Here is a 17,045-nt window from a genome sequence, read left to right as displayed (position 1 = left end):
TATTTTCACCAAACTGGTTAACATAGCCTTCATGGCATTTTCTTAATTATTGTGTTCAAACCCTTATACTCTTCACTTAGTAAACTTCACCTGCACCCTTCCAAGATGCACCCTAGGTGTGGACCCACCAATCACCCTCCCTCCACTATACCTCCCCCTCCCTTCCCCTCCCTTGCCCCCTTCCCCATGTTCTTGTACTGAGATTGGATTGTAGCCTTTGTATGAAAGCTATAAATTAGTTTCATATTAGGGCTGAGTACATTGGATACTTTTTCTTCCATTCTTTGGATACCTTGCTAAGAAGAATATTTTCCATCTCCATCCATATAAACGTGAAGGAGGTATAGTCTCTATCTTTCTTTATAGGTGCATAATATTCCATGGTGTACAAATACCACAATTTATTAATCCATTCATGAGTCAATGGGCACTTGGTTTTTTTCCATGACTTAGCAATTATGAATTGGGCTGCAATAAACATTCTGGTACAAACATCTTTGTGCAATTTTTGGTCATCTGGATATATACCTAGTAGAGGAATTACAGGATCGAATGGCAGATCTATTTTTAGATCTATAAGTATTCTCCAAACATCTTTCCAAAAGGACTGTATTAGTTTGCATTCCCACCAGAAGTGCAGAAGTGTTCCCTTTTCTCCACATCCGTGCCAACATCTCTGGTTTGAGGATTTTGTGATGTGGGCTAATCTTACTGGAGTTAGATGATATCTCAAAGTAGTTTTGATGTGCATTTCTCTGATGGTTAATGATGATGAGCATTTTTTCATGTGTCTGTAGGCCGTGTGCCTGTCTTCTTCAGAGAAGTTTCTCTTCAAGTCCCTTGCCCGGCCTGAGAGGGGATGACTTGTTCTTTTCATGCTAACACGTTTGAGTTCACTGTGGATTCTAGTTATTAAATCTTTGTCAGAGACATATCCTGCAAATATCTCCTCCCATTCTGAGGACTGTCTGTCTGCTTGCTCTATTTACTGCGTTCTTGGCTGTGCATAAACTTTTTAGTTTCACCAGGTCCCAGTAGTGTATTTTTGATGCAGCTTCAATTGTTGGGGGGGTCCTCCTCAAAAAATATTCACTCAGGCCGATTCCTTCAAGAGTTTTTCTTGTGATTTCTTCTAGTATTTTTATACTTTCATGTCTTAAGTTTACATTTGTAAACTTAGTTAAAGGTGAAAGGTGTGGGTCTAGTTTCAGTCTTCTACAGGTCGTCAGCCAGTTCACCCAGCACCATTTATTAAATAGGGAATCTTTTCCCCATTGAATGTTTTTAAGTGGCTTGTCAAATATCAAATAATGGTAAGTAGCTGGGTTCATTTCTTGGTTCTCTATTCTGTTCCATATATCTACCGCTCTGTTTTTGTGCCAGTACCATGCTGTTTTGATCACTATTGATTTATAGTATAGTCTGAAGTCTGGTAGCGTAATTCTTCCTGCTTTGTTTTTATTTCTGAGTAATGTCTTGGCTATTAGAGGTTTTTTTCCTGATTCCATATAAAACAATGCATTATTTTTTCAAGATCTTTAAAGTATGACAATGGAGCTTTAATAGGGATTGCATTAAAATTGTATATTGCTTTGGGTAGTATAGACATTTTGACAATGTTGATTTTTCCCAGCCATGAGCATGGTATGTTTTTCCATTTGTTAACATCTTCGGCTATTTCTTTTCTTAGAGTTTCAGTTCTCTTTATAGAGATATTTCACGTTCTTTGTCAGATAAACTCCCAAATATTTCATCTTCTTTGGTGCTGCTGTAAATGGAATAGCGTCCTTGATTGTTTTTTCAGCTTGGCTATTGTTGGTATATATAAAGGCTACAGAGTTATGGGTGTTGATTTTGTATTCTGAGACATTGCTGTATTCCTTGATCACTTCTAAGAGTTTTGTAGTAGAATCCCTGGTGTTTTCCAAATATACAATCATGTCATCTGTAAAGAGTGAAAGTTTGATCTCTTCTGACCTTATATGGATACCCTTGATTGCCTTTTCTTCCCTAATTGCGATGGCTAAAACTTCCATTACAATGTTAAAGAGCAATGGAGACAAAGGGCAACCTTGCCTGGTTCCTGATATGAGGGGAAATGGTTTCGATTTAACTCCATTCAATACGATATTGGCTGTAGATTTGTTGTAGATGGTCTCTATTTGTTTAAGAAATGTCCCTTCTATACCCATTTTCTTAAGTGTTCTGATCATGAAGGTTTTGATATTATCAAAAGCTTTTTCTGCATCAATTGAGAGAATCATATGGTCTTTGTTTTTTAATTTATGTGCTGAATTATATTTATAGATTTATGTATATTGAACCAGCCTTGAGACCCTGGGATAAAACACACTAGGTCGTGGTGTATAATTTGTTTGATGTGTTGCTAGATTCTGTATGCTAAGATCTTGTTGAATATTGTTGCATCAATATTCATTAGTGATATTGATTTATAATTTTCTTTTCTTGTTGGGTCTTTTCTTGGTTTGGGGATCAAGGTGATGTTTGCTTCATAGAAAGTGTTGAATAGTATTCCTTCTTTTTCTATATTTTGGAAAAGTTTGAGTAATATAGGTACTAGTTCCTCTTTAAAAGTTGGGTAGAATTCTGATGTGAAGCCATCGGGACCTGGGCTCTTCTTTTTAGGGAGATTTTGTATAGTTGATACTATTTCAGAACTTGATACAGGCGTTCAACATTTCCACCTCATCCTGGCTAAGTCTTGAGAGGTCACTTGCTTCCAAGTATTCGTCAATTTCTTTCAGGTTTTCGTATTTCTGAGAATAAAGTTTCTTGTAGTATTCATTAAGGATTTTTTGAATTTCTGAGGAGTCTGTTATTTTGTCTTTATCATTTCTGATTGATGAAATTAGAGATTTTACTCTTTTTTTCCTGGTTAGGTTAGCCAAAAGTTTATTTTATTGACCCTTTCAAAGAACCAACTTTTTGATTTATTGATCTGTCATATAATTCTTTTGTTTTCAAATTCATTTAATTCTGCTCTAATTTTGGTTATTTCTTTTCTTCTGCTGGGTTTTGGATTGGAATAGTCTTTCTTTTCCAATTGCTTGAGATGTCCCATTAAGTTGTTAACTTCCTCTCTTTCTGTTCTCTTGAGGAAGGCTTGCAGTGCTATAAATTTCCCTCTTAAGACTGCCTTTGCAGTATCCCAGAGGTTCTGACAATTCGTGTCTTCATTGTCATTTTGTTCCAAAAATTTGTTTATTTCCTTCTTAATCTCTTCTATAACCCAGCTATTGTTCAGCATGAGGTTATTCAGTTTCCATGTTTTTGTATGAGTACTCAGGTTCTTGTTGTTACTGAGTTCCACTTTTATTGCATGATGGTCTGAGATGTAAGGAATAATTTCTTTTTTTTTTTTTTTTTTGTAGAGACAGAGTCTCACTGTACCGCCCTCGGGTAGAGTGCCGTGGCGTCACACGGCTCACAGCAACCTCTAACTCCTGGGCTTCCGCGATTCTCTTGCCTCAGCCTCCCTAGTAGCTGGGACTACAGGCGCCCGCCACAACGCCCGGCTATTTTTTTTTTTTGTTGTTGTTGCAGTTTGACCGGGGCTGGGTTTGAACCCGCCACCCTCGGCATGTGGGGCCGGCGCCCTACTCGCTGAGCCACAGGCGCCGCCCAGGAATAATTTCTATTCTTTTAAAATTGCTGAGGTTAGATTTGTGACCTAAGATGTGAACAATTTTGGAGTATGTTCCATGAGCTGATGAGAAGAATGTGTATTCAATTTTGTTAGGATAAAATGTTCTGTAAATATCTGTTAAATCCAATTGTTGGATGGTTAAGTTAAAATCTAAAATTTGTTTGCTTAGCTTCTTTTTGGAGGCTATCCAACACCATTAAAGGAGTGTTAAAATCTCGGAATACTATGGACCTGGAGGAAATCAAGTTGCTCATGTCCATTAGTTTCTCTTATAAATTGAGGTGCATTTTGGTTGGGTGCATAAATATTAATAATTGAAATCTCATCATATTGAGTCTTGCCCTTAACAAATATGCAGTGACCCTCCTTATCTTTCCTTACTTTTGTTGGTTTAAAGCCTATTGTATCTGCAAATAAAATTGCAACATCTGCTTTTTTTCTGTTTTCCATTTGCCTGGAATATAGATGACCATCGCTTCACCCTGAGTCTATGTTTATCTTTTAAGGTAAGATGAGATTCTTGTATGCAGCAGGTATCTGGTCTGAGTTTTTGTATACAGTCAGCCAGCCTGTTCCTCTTTAGAGACAATTTAATCCATTCACATTAATTGAGAATATTGATAGGCCTGGTATAATTTGGGATATTGAGTTTTTCGAAAGACCAGTGGACATATTTAATCCTTTCACCAGTGTGGAATTTAGAATTTGATCAAAAGTTTCAGAGCGAGTTTACTTTTGTGGTGGAGAGTCATGCTGGCCATTATGGAGAATAGGTCTGAGGATACCCAGGAGAACTAGTTTAGTTGTGGCAAACTTCTTCAACATATGGGAGTCATTAAAGTATTTAATTTCTCCATCATAAATGAAACTCAGTTTAGCTGGGTAGAGGATCCTGGGTTGAAAGTTATTTTATTTTAGGAAATTAAAAGTTGATGACCACCCTCTTCTGGTTTGAAAGGTTTCAGCAGAGAGATCAGCAGTCATTCTAATATTCTTCCCCTTGTAGGTTATGGTTTCTTTACGTCTAGCTGCTTTCAGGATTTTCTCCTTCATATTAACTTTAGTAAAGTTAATATGATGTGCCTGGGGGATGTCTTATTCAGGTTGAGTCGTGCTGGAGTTCTGAAACTATCTGCTATCTGGATTTCAGGATCTCTTGGCATGTCTGGGAAGTTCTCTTTCATGAAATTATCACAGCATAATCTCTGTGCCTTGTGAAGCTACTTCTATCTCTGTGAAAGAGAACTCATAATCTCTGTGCCTTGTGAAGCTACTTCATCACCTTCAGGAATCCCTATAAGGCAAATATTGATTTTCTTCAACTTATCCCAGAGCTCTCTGAGAGAATGATCTGTTTTTGCTCTCCATTTCTCTTCCTCTTTGCATGTTTGGGATCATTCAAAAGCTTTGTCTTCAATGTCGGAAATCCTTTCTTCTGCTTGTTCCATTCTGTTACTGAGGGATTCTACTGTATTTCTCACATCATGTAAGACTGCAACTTCTTTTCTCAATGTGTCTAAATCTTTGGTGATTTTGTCTTTGAATTCATTGAATTTTTGAGACATCTTCTGAATTAATCCTACAATTTCTACCTCCATCTTTACTTCCATTCTGTTGATCTTGTTTGCAATCCAAATTCTAAATTCGATTTCAGACATCTCAGCTATGTTTGTAAATGGGATCCTCTGGATTGGCTGTTTTGTCATTCCTTGGTGGTGGTGGTGGTGGTGTAGACCTGTTCTGTTTATTCATGTTGCCAGAGTTTTTCCTCTGATTCTGCCCCATAATTGTTTTTCAGTGTTTAGCTAGATGAGTAGGTAAGGTGAAATTGGACTGGAAAGTTCTATGGTTGTGGTTGACCAGCCCTTCACCTAGGAACCGGGACTGGTGACTACAGCTTTTCCTGTACAATTTTGCAGGACAGTCTGTGACTCTAGAGGCCTCCTTGGTGTAGTGGGGGTAGGTGGCTCTGCCTTGTATTCAGCTGATCTCTGTCCAATCCTAGTGAATCAACATCTCTAGGCTGCAGTCTCAGCTTTGCTATAATACAAGCAACTAGGACATCCCTTGCCCCACTGGTAATATCAGGAAGAGGACAATCAAACCTTCCCACTATAGTACAACAAGGGTCCCACCTTGGAGGGTCCTCAGGTAATTTGTCCAGTTCAAGAGTTCCCTAGACCAATTGTCCCAGACAGTCCCCACTCGCTAGATGGAGAGTTCAAGAGACTCCAGCAACAAGATGTTAGGGGTCTATTGGCAGCTGAAGTGTGATTTGAGCACCTCTGGTGCACCAAGGGTTTAGAGAGGCCCATCCAGTGGGAGGTTTAGAGCCAGGGGGTTGATTCCTCTTACCCCACCTTGGGCGTCCTTCACCACTAGACTTTGGTCACCCCAGTCTCTAGTATTCCCACCAGCAGTCTCTGTTGACCCAGTCTCTGTGACCCTGTTCTGTCCAATAAGCAAATGTGCCAGGGCTATATGCCTACCAGAGTCAAAGTGAGGTCGTTGCCTCCTCCTCATGGTTACCACAGTCTACCACCATCCAGCAGTGGAAGCTGAGTTCTGCCTGCCTCAGGAGCTCAATGGCAGGTGAAGAAAATTCCACCTGAGCTCAGTCCAAACCTGAGGATATCCAGACAGCAAAAGAATTTCTCCCTCAGCCACTGCACCTTTGTTGCCACTGTTCTGGAGCTCTGGAATCCCTATAGGGTGAGGCCTGGGTCCCTCTGGCAGGCCACAGAGTTGGGGAGATGACTCTCCAGAGTTAGACCCCAGAAGGATCACTCTACTAATGCTGAAGTTGGGTGGGAGGTGTCTCCTCTTGTGTTTGTGCACCTCAGCAGTTTCTGAGCCTCCACCTGAAGTGCAGGAACCCAAGCCTCCATCTGCTGCTGAGATACTCTTTTTTGGGGCCAGGTCAGTCACCTTTCCCTCTATGTCTTTCTGTGCAGTTACTGGATTCACAGGTACAGCACAGCTGTACTGCCATCGTCTATGCAATGCCTGATCCTAGGCAAGAAATGCAGACATTCTGGATTCTGGAGAAGTTGTATTTCTAGACTGCCAGGCTGGGAGTGGTGGGGTGGTGGTGGTGGGTAGACTGAAGGATCAAGGTGGTAAGGAAAATATTTGTTCAAATTTCCTGCCAGACAAGGGAATTCCTAGACTCACTGCAGGGGCTCTCTTGAGAAGGAGTCCCAACTTCCAGCAATTCCCTTTGGTGGAGTGAGGAAGGATAGCCTCAGTTTATCGCTCACCAGTAGAGATCCCACAGTAAGCAAGCAACTCTTATAGTGGAGGGGATGGCCACATAACCTCTTTGGAATGGGATCTGTACCTGAAAATAAGTTTCTTTGGAGTTGAAGCTTGCCTCAGCAGGGAAGATGAGCAATTATCTATCTCATCTCTCAGCTCAGCTCCCCTCCTTTGGCTTTGTTGGGTTCTTTCTGGTCATTATCTCTCCCTCCGGACTGAAGCTTCTATTGAGAGCTGGCTCCAATCAGCATTGTCCTTCTTTCCCCCTTGTTCTTGTTGAATGTGAAAATTGGAGTTAGGCAAAATAGCCAACCTGAAGATTTAGCAAAACACCAAACACATTGAGACCAAATGAGCAAATAAACAGATAAAAGGCTACCAGACACAGAAGCCCACAGATGCACGAACAATCAGAAACACATAGACATACAGACAAAAAAAACTACAATAAAAATAATGATAATCGTAAAATAATTTTTAAAAAGGTAAAAAACAAACAAATCTCTAAAAATCTAATGTAAGCACTCTCAGAAACCATAAGAAGGGAATAAGAGAAGAGAGAGGGGGGAAAAAAGTGGTGTTCATAAAAAAGTGAAAAAAGAAGAAAGAAAAGCTTAAAAATAGAAAAAAATAAATAAACAATAGCTCCTCCAAGAAATTAATGAGGAAAAAAAAGAGAAAAAAAGGCACCAACCACAAAAATATTATTCTTGTATATATGTAGAAATATACATCTATATGTATGACGTAGGGATCATCTTTCGTAGAAATATATTTATAATACAATATACTTCCTGGACACCAGGTGGCGCTGTGAGTGGTTCCCAGGCTTATACCTGATTCACAGTTTACACTGTTACCACAGTAACCACCCTACCTGGCCAATCGCCATTTTGAAGTTTCTGTAAAAGTTTACCACCTAATTGTTGTCCAACCTCGGCTGCTCTGTTCCAGACAGCACTCCTATCTGACCTCCCAACTCAGTGCAGGAGTCCACGCTTCACAAATCTTTCCACTCTGCTCCCACGTTCTCCCGCAAACTGGCAACTGCAATCGGCTGTGGGGGAGGGGCTGGCTGCTGCTGGCTCCAGCTGCGGCTGGCTCCCACAGCTGTGGTGCATGGAGACCTTTTCCTCAGTTTTTGTGGCTCAGAGTCTCACTTTTGAATCTGGACTTTGAGTCCAGCCACCCGCCAGTTCACTGCACAGCCTGAACTGTCAGCCCACACCAATATTGCCTGCCAGGAATGGTCTGGTCTATTTAATCACTCCTGTGGTTCTGGGACAAGGTGTCTGCCATTTCAGACAATTCAAAATGTCTGTTTCCTGGCAGGATCCCTTCCCTTCAATTTTCCATCAGGCTGCTTAGCCCCTTGTGGCTCTGACTGGCACCCCTTTCTGGTCGCCAAACTTGGCTCAGGAATAAATTTTTGTCAATTGGGTTTTGCCAGGAATTGCAAGCTGCTGTCCTCCGTGAGGGAAAGGCCTGCCGGCCAGCTCTACCAGACAGGGAAAATCTCTACAACACAGCCCATGGTTTAAAATTACACCTCATATACAGCAATCCGCCTATTTGCGGTGCATCTCCAGCTATCTGTCCACACCAATAATCCATGTGGGGAAAAAGTCCAGACCCCCCTTCCTCTCACCTGATGACTTAGTAGGCTACACATCTACCCCATCCACCATCCATCTCTCATTTTTCAACATGTAGACCAGGTCATAACAAATAAGCTTTCTTGAAATCTCCACATGCTAGTGAGATTTTTTTTTGTTTCACCAAAATTGTAGCTGGGAATTTTTTGTAGTTTCGGTTCTAACTTTCCACCTTGCTACAGTCAAGGCCTTCCATTCTACCTATGCCGACATGGACAATGACACACACTTTCAAACTCCCTTGGGTAACCACTTCCACCATCACCACTAAAGGCAATTCCAGCACCAGGTCAAATGTTTTGCCATTTTTTAAATTTTTTTTTGGACAATTTACTCTGTTACTCTACTTTCCAGTCAGTAGAATAAAAGGCTCTGAAAGTCAAATAAGTTGATGCCATGTTATAATCATATGGCTTTACCCACAGCTGGTTACCATCTATGGGGTAGTCAAGGACATGAAAAGTCTTAGAATATTCTGTACAATGTTTTTAGTCAAAATAATTTAAAGTGAATATTCAACCCATAGCCTATTGGTTTTTAATGTTATTTATTAGATTGAGACTCACAGAATTTACTGCCCAGAGAGCTAGAGTTTGAAAGGCGTGGGCATATAGTGATAGCTCTGTATTTCTGTGAACCTAAAAGGATATCCTTTGGGGGCACAAATGTTCTCTGGAATTATCTTATGACATATACAAAAGTAACTGATTATACATAGTAATAAATAATTTTAGAAACAGGTTCTGCCAGTGATAACAGAACACAAAAAATTTTGATAGTATTAAGCTTTTCAAAGGGTAGCATTTAGGTTAACATGATTAATAAGATGCCCACTAATCAAAAACCCATTTGGGAAGATTTATGAAATCTTTAAATTACTGAATGGATGTCAAAGATAATGAAATGTAAGAAACAGCTTGTGCAAAGATTAATTTTAAAAAACTATGCCTTTGTCCCTTATTCCTTCATACAAAAGGAAACAAGGGCAAGAATTTACTCTGGTGGCTTAGCAAAGACCCCTCCTCCTTTGAGATAAAACCCTAGTCCTGTGTTTCCTCATGTGCAGATTAAAGGCTGCTGGTGTGGGAGGAGTCCTGAGGATTCCCAACACCCTCTGCCTCTTTAACCCCTGATCCTGCCTTCTTGGTCACATACACGACATCTAAACCTTTAGCTAGATCAGGTTCCTTTTATATAAACTCACAAAGCATTTAACTTTTCCACTTGTAACTCTTACCCCACTCATAAATGCCCATCTTCACAAATAAAATATAAATATCAAGAGATCACAACACTCACGGTTTGAAAACTCTGGTATCTTGGAGACTGATATTGGTGAAGTCCACAAAGAACACAACCAGCACAACAGTGCTTCCTCTCCCGCCCTGTGTGTGTCCTTACTACTGGGCCTCGACATTGTATGTAGGGTTACAAAGGTAGGCAAGACAAAGTCAGTGTAGCAGGGATCACTGATTCTCAGATTTCCCCTTTTTTAATTTTTTTTTTTGCAATAGTGTCTCACTCTGTCACCCTGGGTAGTGCGCTGCAACATCAGCCTAGCTCATGGCAACCTCAAATTGTTGGGCTGAAGTGATCCAAGTTGCTGGGACTACAAGTGCCTACCACAACACCCAGCTAGTTTTTCTAATTTTAGTGTATATGGGGTCTTGCTCTTGCTCACACTGGTCTTAAATTCCTAAGATCAGGCAATCTACCCGCTTCAGCCTCCCAGTATGCTAGGATTACAGACATAAGCCACCACACTCAACCATCCTTTTCCTCTAAAACAGCAAGATTAAACATCTTAGCATTCCTTTCAGAAGGTATGACCTTGTGACCTAAATCTCCCCACAGGAAATGTAAACATACTCATGCCTGGATGCCCCATAAGCAGCCTGGCTTGAAAAATCTCTCAGAAAGGCTCCTCCATATTCTTCCTCTTTCCTACTGGTTGGGATGGAAATGATGGAGCCACCTTAGAAGCTACATGTCAAGAGAGCAAAGCTTTCCTTGACCTGGACTTCATAATAACCTGTAGGAAGTAGTGCCATCATTGCCTGGGAAGCCTGGTACAGACTTTGTGAAACATTCTTGTTCTTAAAGACCCAGAGATTTGGGGTTTTAGGAGCAGAGCCTAGACTAGCCTAATACAAGATTGGGGTGATAAAAAAATAAAGATTGGGATGAAGCAGGAGCTGGATTTTGTAACTCAGTGTTGTTGGTTTCAAAGCTGCCGGTTTTGTTACCACCAAGAATGGACAGTCTTGGTCATGTGGGTGGATACAGAGTAACATATATATTTCTCTGGACAAGTAATTACTCTGAGCTAGGTTCTCGAAGGTGGGGGCAGGACTTGGGGACCTGGAAGTCGAGCAGCTGTTTTCTTCACTCTGCATCCTCCTACCATCTCCTTGAAGAGAGAAGTCTGCACACTTTCACCTGCCACAAGTTTTTGCCAGGAGCTGCCTTGCTTCCTTCCTGTCTCTCCACTGAGAAGTGATGGGGAGGGTGAGGTGTATGACGTTGTCTGAAAGCCCCAGAGACCAGGTCAGTTCCAAGCATCATGGAGGATCAGGGGCATCCCTTGCGATCTGCTGCAGCCCTGGCCTCCCCTGGACCTCAGGACAGAGGGAGACCCAAGAGGTGAGTATGGAGAGTTTCTACAGGTAACACAATGGTCTGGGACAAAGAAGGGCTTCAGCTCCTTGGGCTCATCTTTGGTTTTGGGCAGCTAAAGGGCACATAGTTTGGGTTTCACCAAGATGGGAAGGGACAAAAGACAGAAAATATGGAGGATGGACACAGAGGAAAGTTATTTTAACAAAGTAATATTTTTCACCACCAAGGCAAATGGGTTTTATGAAAATACACATATGAAAAGCAAACACCACTTTGTTTTTACTTATTCAACATGGTCATTAAGTGTTGATGAAGATGGAAATTTACAATAAAATAAAAACATCTAGGATCAAGGATTATGTACAATACTATGTACAATACTGTGATCAAGTAATTGTGGTTCAGGCAATGTACTACTTGAAACACATTATCTTGATTGCTCATTCCAGATGCTGCAGATGCTACTCCAGGAAGCAAAGAATACAAAAAGAGAAAAATAAATACACTGGGCTAAACACCAAGACTATTACAAAGAATATAAATAGCAAACTTATAACACATGGCAGTACAAATAAGCAGTGTATTTAGTATAAAAATTGTATTTCCACAAAGCTAACAACAAATATGATTAAACTACTTTGGAAACATCCAAGTTGTAACAGCCACACAGACAGAGTGTCAGTCTACGTTAACCTTTACTGAGAATAAGCCATCTGAAGGTCATAGCTTGGGCAGAAGATATCAAAGCCTTTTTAAGTGAACTTCCTGCTTTAGGAAGGCTGTTCAGAAAGCTGCCCCATCAGGATTCATCAGACTGGACACTACATTTGGCTTTGCAAGTCAAGCTATAATCTTCTCAAGAAGATCAAAGTGTAGGACTGTGGTAAAGAGGTATTACACAAGAAGGAACGTTTCTGTTGGCACAAAATATTTACATGAATACTTTCCAAAGTGTTGGTATATTTGACAAGATAGGCGACACACACTTTTATAATACTGGCAGAAATACACAGAACACTCTGCCATTGAGGTGAAGGCCATAGATGACCAGCTGATAGACACTGCAGAGCACCAGTCCCCCCGTTTTCTCACTTCACACCAAAGATGTTATGCTGAAATCTAAAGCTTACCCTACTTTCCCCTTATTTTTTATTTTTCTTTGGATTCTTTAATGTTTCCCAATCTGTAAAAACAACATAAAAGTTCCAATCCTAAGGGACTTGGTAAAAAAAAAAAAAAAGTCACCTGGTAAGCACTTCCCTTAAAATACATCTTTATCTTCTATCCTGAAAGTGTTACAAGGTTCAAGTTCTGTGGACACACATGTATCCAAACCATGTTGCAAAATCATAGCTATCAACAAAGGTTTTGGCCATAAAAAGTCAAAATTTGGCTTTCTCCACTATCAAAAGCCAATTCATTTGAAGCATATTTACTTTTTACTACTGTAGTTATCCTGAATTCATGAAGTTAAAAAGGCCTGGGGCTAACAGACAGGGCTCCTATGTGCAACGTGATAATGTAAGTATGTATCCACGCAGTGCAAGACCCCATGAACTCAACAGACCCTGTCTTCTACCCCACCCTATGACTGTACTTTAAAAGGAAAAGAAAGAAGTGGGACTGCCAGTAGACCTCTTCAGTGTGAGATCTCTAAGCAAGTTGGCATAGCAGATATAGCAAGAGATGAATAATAATTCAATAAAAAGGTAATGAGACATTTTAAACTTTCCTCTAATCAATGGCAAGGTACCTGCTCTAGCTACTCATACATAAACTGCTGCACATCCCCATTCCAAAATCCAGTTACTTTCACTTCATTCACTTAATTTCAATTTACATAAAACACCATGCTATCATTAAATATCTGGTATTGCAATACAAAAAAAATATGATTTTTAAAAAATTTTTCAAAATTATAAACATGTTTCTAAGTCCTAAACTTCTAGTTTAAATATATTATCTGTAGGAAAAATCTCCAAAGTCTTATTGAAATGTTGATCTAATTTTAAATTTAAATTATTTCAGGCTGATGTTTTTTCCTTTAGTTGTATATTTATTGGGTTGAAAACAAATCTAGATGCTTCAAGTGGAAAGAAATTAGATGTTTAGTTACCAGGCCATTTGGTAAAAACAACCAAAAATCTTTTGCCAGAATGAAAGGGAACATCAGGGAAAATGATTCCCATAGACAGACATGTAAACTCCTTTGTATAATAATATAACCATCTGTGATTGTATAAATAGATATAGGTCAAGCATCTCTTATCTCAAATGCTTGGGACTAGAAATGTTTCATATTTTTTTTGGATTGTGGAATATCTGTATATATATGAGATATGTTGAGGATGGGATCCAAATCTAAGTATGAAATAATTATGTTTCATATACACCTTACACCTATACACTTACAGCCTAAAGGTCATTTTATACAAGATAGCAATAATCATGTACATGAAACAAAGTTTTGACTGCAACTTGTCCCATGAGGTCAGGTGTGGTATTTTCAACTTTTGGCATCACAGCACTCTAAATGTTATCAGATTTTGGAACATCTGGGACTTTACACATTTTCAGATTAGGGATGCTAATTATATTTGGGGTCCAATTGCAAATTGGCTTGACATTTATAAAATACAAGATAGACTAGTTTTGCATCTTCTTTAATCAAATACTCCACTAAAAAAAATTCAATTTGGGAGAGAGTATTATACAGAAAAGCTAAACTATAAAACCTTTCTGATTCTATGCCTCTGAACTTGAACTTACATCGTTTCACCTGATTATAAGAAAAAGAAATCCAGTCACAGGAGAGAAGGCCCAGATCAGATCTGATACAGAAAATATTCCTGGTATCAGATCTGATACAGAAAATATTCCTGGTATCAGGGAGAAGGAACTGTCATAACCAGAACCGTGGCACTTTGAGTGAAGATATGTCAGAGGCTGACAATGGCAGAAGGGACAGAAATGGGCACATGTCAAGGTTCTCCCAGGCCATCAATTCTGTGATGTGCTCAACCTTGAGGCTGCACTGCTGTATGAAAAGTACAGTTACTGGTGACTCTAAACAATCTTCACTGTACTGAGGAAGGAGACTGTTAAGTGAGTTGGAAAGGTGAAAAATAACTGTTTCTAAGAATTGATTCAGAAGAATAACCTCCTGGTACAAGGCTTGCAATAGCCTCATTCAACCACAGGAGGTCAGGGAGTTTCAGAACCTCTCCATACTAGTTAGCCTCGTGTTCATGGTTAACACAAGGAAAGGGTTATCTAAACAGCCAGACAGAAATATACTGCATGTTCCTTTTTAAAGATGACAGAAATTTTTAGAATTTCATATACTTTTTCTCCTTATTTTTCCTGGACCCAAGGGACATAGAATCAACTTTAGGCATTTTCAATATACCTGGAATCTAATTTCATGAATTTATTCTGAGACATAAATCAGGTGAGAGAGAAGTAGATGGATAGATTTCTTAAAACAAACTGGGCTGGGCTCCCTGGATACTTATAGTTGATTGAATACTGAGAGATTTACAGAGATATAAAGTCTTAGAAAATTATGGAAAATGGAAACAAAATCAAATCTTTCATTTCCAGACATTGACTTTCATTAATTCTTTCACCAAAAGCACATCACTGAAGGAAAACCAGAAATGGTTTCCAGTTATTATTAAAGTGGTTCAAGAGCCCTTGAGATGGAAACAAAATAACACAGTGTTCAAGTTGTCTTTGCAAGACTACCTTGTGTTGGTAAGACTTAGAGGACTTCTGGCTTCAAAAAGAATATTACTAAAGAAACTTTCTGGAAAAAAATTACTGCATTTTGGCCAAAAAAAAAAAAAAACAAAAAAACATTAAAAATCTGTCCTGTAAAATCCCTACTTCCTTTTGAATCTCATGGTTACAACACTTCATTCAAGATGCTTGGCAATCACAACTTCAGGGTTTGTAGTTACTGATTATCTAAACCCTGAAGTCAGAAAATGTGGTTGATGTAAACCTGGCTGCTAGGTCCTCTCACCAAGAACAACTACACAGAGTGCAGGGAACCTGTAGGCAGAGGGCAAAAACCATGAAAAAATTAAAGGTAAGAAAAAAAATCATGAAGGAGATTTAGAGGGTTGGGATGACTTCAGAGTTCTTTTATACTAGTAAATCCAGGGCCCTCTCAATTTCTGCTCTAAAAGTGTCTATGCACGGTGGTGCTTAATTTTTCCCACAACTTGACAAAAATAAAAGCTTAACAAAAGAAAAGGAAGCAAGACTCCTGTTGCACAGTGAGGATACTCAGAGCCAAGGCTGCTTTGCTTTTGTTTTATGAGGCCTGTGAAGGGGCTTTGAGCACTGGAGGTTACCTCTCTGGTCAAGACTCTCTAGCCCCAAGTAAATGAACTTAATTTCCATCCCAAGTCCCCAAACAGATCCTAATGTAGCCATCACGTTTGTTTTTCCATATCATGGTCGTTATACCTGAAAGCTTCTCCTTGGTATCTGTGAGGCTTACTGCCACGAGACCACATGACTAGAGATAATTTTTTATGAGAGAAGCTTGCTTATTTAGAAAAAAGTAAGGGTTCGGTTTAAACTGCAGACCAGAGGGAAGCTGACATATTCTTTTGGGCTGTATTCTTGGAAACAGTGTCACTAAGCCTACGGTCCCTTATCAGCACGCTGACTTTTGCGCTGCCTCAGTGAGTCCTCCCCCTGCTCGGTGTCGGCTGAAGAGGGCTGCACACTGCTATCTTCTTCAGTCTCCTCTGGGTCTACTTCCCCCTGGTCCTCACTGCCCTCTCTTGGGGGTCCCTGGTCGTTGGCATCACACTTCTCCTCCTCCACTCCAGAAGCCGGGGTGTCCTCTTCCTCTTCCTCCTCCATGTCATCCTCATCACCAAGGTCTTCTTTCTCTTCCTCGTCATCTACAAGGCTGTCCTTGTTTTCTTCTTCATTTGAATCATCTTTCTCCTCCTCTGCATCCTGTAACTGTTCAGCCCTTTGAGCCTCATCTGACTGATTCTGCTCTGTGGAGGGAAGAGACAGGAACATCCTCTGAATAAACAATGGTAATTTAGCTGTGAAGTGAAAGAATGGGAGAAATGACCATTTTTCCACATTGAAGCTGTGGTATCACGCATGACAAACTCTGGCCGGCATCCTAGGTCTATCGAGGGTTTCTCCATGCCTCTGGAAATTCTACTCACTGTGTGGACTTTGGCAGCGCATGTAGGCAGGGACAGCAAAAGTTCCTTCATGCTCTGTATTTTGTACCTTGTAGAAGGCTCAGTGACCTCCACTGGTCATGGCAATTGGTTCAGAAATGTGACAAGCTGAGCTAATCAAAGTACTCCCCAGGAGTTTGGGGCCAGAGTAAGAAAAGCCTCTCTCCAGGGACTGTTAAACAGAGAAAATGTAAATTGGGACTGCAGATAGCCACTGAATGAGCCACATAGAGCAGAACCCTAACATCACATGGATTGTGCTTGAAACTAGAACATCTCTGCACTTTTCTGGTATGTGAGATAATAAATTTTCATTTTTCCCTTAAACTGCTTTATACTGGGTTTCCGTTACTCGTAAGAATTCTAGAGATCATAATTTATTTTCTATTTATCTGTAGAAATCTCAAAGCCTCAAAACCTTCAAGAACTAAAAAGAAATATGAGTATAAACTCCCACATAAAATTCATAATTATTTAGTCTCATAAAAGTCTCTATGCAGTCTCAAAAAGATTCAGAAATAAGGACTGAAGAAACCAGGGCCACTTGGTCCCAAAAGCGTGGAACAGTGTGAGGATGTGGGCAAACTGCTTTTAAAGAACTCAGTTGAGCACCGATACAAAGCA

At 40.0% G+C, this 17,045-nt stretch overlaps 1 protein-coding gene across 2 annotated transcripts in view; it reads right to left on the bottom strand.

Annotated features, from left to right (window-relative positions):
• Nucleotides 1-11,454: 11,454 nt before the first annotated feature.
• Nucleotides 11,455-17,045, bottom strand: part of TMX4 (thioredoxin related transmembrane protein 4) — a 58,686-nt gene continuing 53,095 nt past the window's right edge. For both annotated transcript variants that reach the window (XM_053574104.1, XM_053574103.1), the window contains one exon: nt 11,455-16,223. In XM_053574104.1, the coding sequence (XP_053430079.1) occupies nt 15,856-16,223 (368 nt within the window). In that variant the 3' untranslated portion in view covers nt 11,455-15,855. The remainder of the gene's footprint in view (nt 16,224-17,045) is intronic.

The sequence above is a fragment of the Nycticebus coucang genome, chromosome 21 (assembly GCF_027406575.1).
Source record: "Nycticebus coucang isolate mNycCou1 chromosome 21, mNycCou1.pri, whole genome shotgun sequence".
Taxonomy (NCBI): Eukaryota; Metazoa; Chordata; class Mammalia; order Primates; family Lorisidae; genus Nycticebus; species Nycticebus coucang.
This window is presented reverse-complemented; position numbering and strand designations above follow the sequence as displayed.